A 1,820-nucleotide genomic window follows, 5' to 3' on the forward strand; every position below is an offset into this window, starting at 1 on the left:
GTTAGAGAAAATATGGAGGCAAGCTGAGGGCATGGTCCTGTGACAGGACCAGCTGCCCCTGATGCCTGCTCTGCCTATGGCATCTGCTCTGTGGGTGTGCAGCTGCAGCAGGAGGCTGTGGGAAGAGGTGCTGCTGCCATGGCCCAATGGCTCTGGGACCCCACGGCTGTGCCCCCCAGCACATGAGTGTCACCCACAGTGGGGCTTAAGGGGAAGGGCATTAGAAGGGAGAACAGCAGCACACAGAGATTTTGTGAGGGAAATAACAATTTATTTCCATTTCCTTGAATAAAGGGTTTCTAGAGGTGCCAGTGGGGCAGCCTCTGGCAGGACTGGCGAGAGCTCTAGGACCCCCTCTTTTGTCAGGTATGCTGGGGCCCAGTGGACAATCTGTCCCTGCCCTGGGAGCAGAGGGGCTGTGACTGCTGCCCTGGGCAGGGGGAAGCCCCTCATATACCAGCTTCCTCCTCCTCATCAGAGCCTGTGGGGCTGCTGTCGGGAGTCCCTTGCCGGGAACTGCTGGAACTCCAGCTGTTGAAGGTGCAGCTGTTGGAGCTGCAGCTGTTGGAGCTGCAGCTGTTGGAGCTGCAACTGCAACTGTAACTACAACTGCAGCTGCAGCTGCAGCTGTTGCTGCTGAAACTGGAGCTCCTGGAATTGCTGGAGCTGGTGGAAGTGGAGCTGGAGCTGGAGATGGAGCTGGAGATGGAGCTGGAGCTGGCCACAGGGCCATTGTTCTCATCCCTGAGAGCACTGGAGTGCAGAAGCCTTTGGGCCTCCTCATGGCGCTGGCCCATAATGATGCCGATGGCATCATGGACCAGTGGTGCCGTGTGTTCCTCGAGGAGAGGCTCTAGCACCTCAACCAGCATCTCAGCATTTGGCCCATGGATGCAAAGGCCATGCAAGATGCTGCTCTCTATGGCGTCTACCACCCACCACCAGCCCTGGTATATTCCCTCCAGCCTCTCATGCAGCCAGGGCCTCATGGAGTCCAGGAGATGCTGTCGTTGACGGAAACTTTCTGCCCAGACCTCAGGCAGGACGCTGCCCACAAACTCCAGCCCTGATCCTTCCTGCTCTGCTGGAGACACTATCCCCTGTGGAGAAGATGAAGGGGAGACCACAGGAGGATGGGAGCTGTTCTCATCCAGGCTGCTGAGAGCTCTCCCTCGCTGGCTGTTGCCATCTAGCAGCTCCTCAGGGACTGTGATGGATGTGTCCAGATAGTCATCTTCTCCATGATCAGAAAATCGGACAGTCACTATTGTTCTTCTGCAGAGTGGGCACACTGGATTTCTCTGTGTCCACCGCAGGATACAGCCCAGGCAAAACTGGTGGTGACAAGGCAGAGTAGAAGCCACATGCCTACAAGTGTCCTGGCAGATGGCGCAGTTGCTGTTGGTCTCTGTGGACATTTTTGTGCTCTGCAGCACACTGTGGAGAGATAAGGATCAGGGGCTGTTTGCCCTCACTGCTGTCACCTCCTGCAGGAGGGAGAGGCCATGGCTGTCTTGGGGCAGGGAGGAAGAAGTGGCCAGGCCCCTGGAGGAGGCCACCCTCCCAGCTCCCTGAGTCCCATCATGCACCCCACAGCCACCCCGGAGGGACATTTTCCTGCACAGCTCACCCTCAGTGCTGCATCTGCAGTGCTTGGCTGCCTGAAGCAGGCAGGGCAGTGAAACAGGAGTGATGGCTCTGAGACTGGCACCAAGATCTGCCAGTAACAGCCACCACCCAGCACTAGAGTAGCCTGGCTTGATCCTCCATCCTCCAGTCCTCACAATGTTGCTTGGATGGAGTTCAGGCTGGAGCCAGAC

At 57.6% G+C, this 1,820-nt stretch overlaps 1 protein-coding gene across 1 annotated transcript; it reads right to left on the reverse strand.

The window, feature by feature from the left end:
• Positions 1 to 263: 263 nt before the first annotated feature.
• LOC128822140 (uncharacterized) lies at positions 264 to 1,820 on the reverse strand. Its single transcript, XM_054003742.1, has 2 exons — positions 1,631 to 1,820; positions 264 to 1,437 (listed from the first exon to the last, which is right to left on the reverse strand). Exon 2 carries the CDS (start codon positions 1,416 to 1,418, stop codon positions 450 to 452), a length of 969 nt encoding a protein of 322 aa, XP_053859717.1. The 5' UTR covers positions 1,419 to 1,437; positions 1,631 to 1,820; the 3' UTR covers positions 264 to 449.

This window comes from Vidua macroura, chromosome Z, assembly GCF_024509145.1.
Source record: "Vidua macroura isolate BioBank_ID:100142 chromosome Z, ASM2450914v1, whole genome shotgun sequence".
Lineage (NCBI taxonomy): Eukaryota > Metazoa > Chordata > Aves > Passeriformes > Viduidae > Vidua > Vidua macroura.

What these genes read in the sequence shown, in the direction of transcription:
- LOC128822140 (XM_054003742.1), bottom strand. Translation starts at nt 1,418, where the DNA reads ATGTCCACAGAGACCAACAGCAACTGCGCCATCTGCCAGGACACTTGT.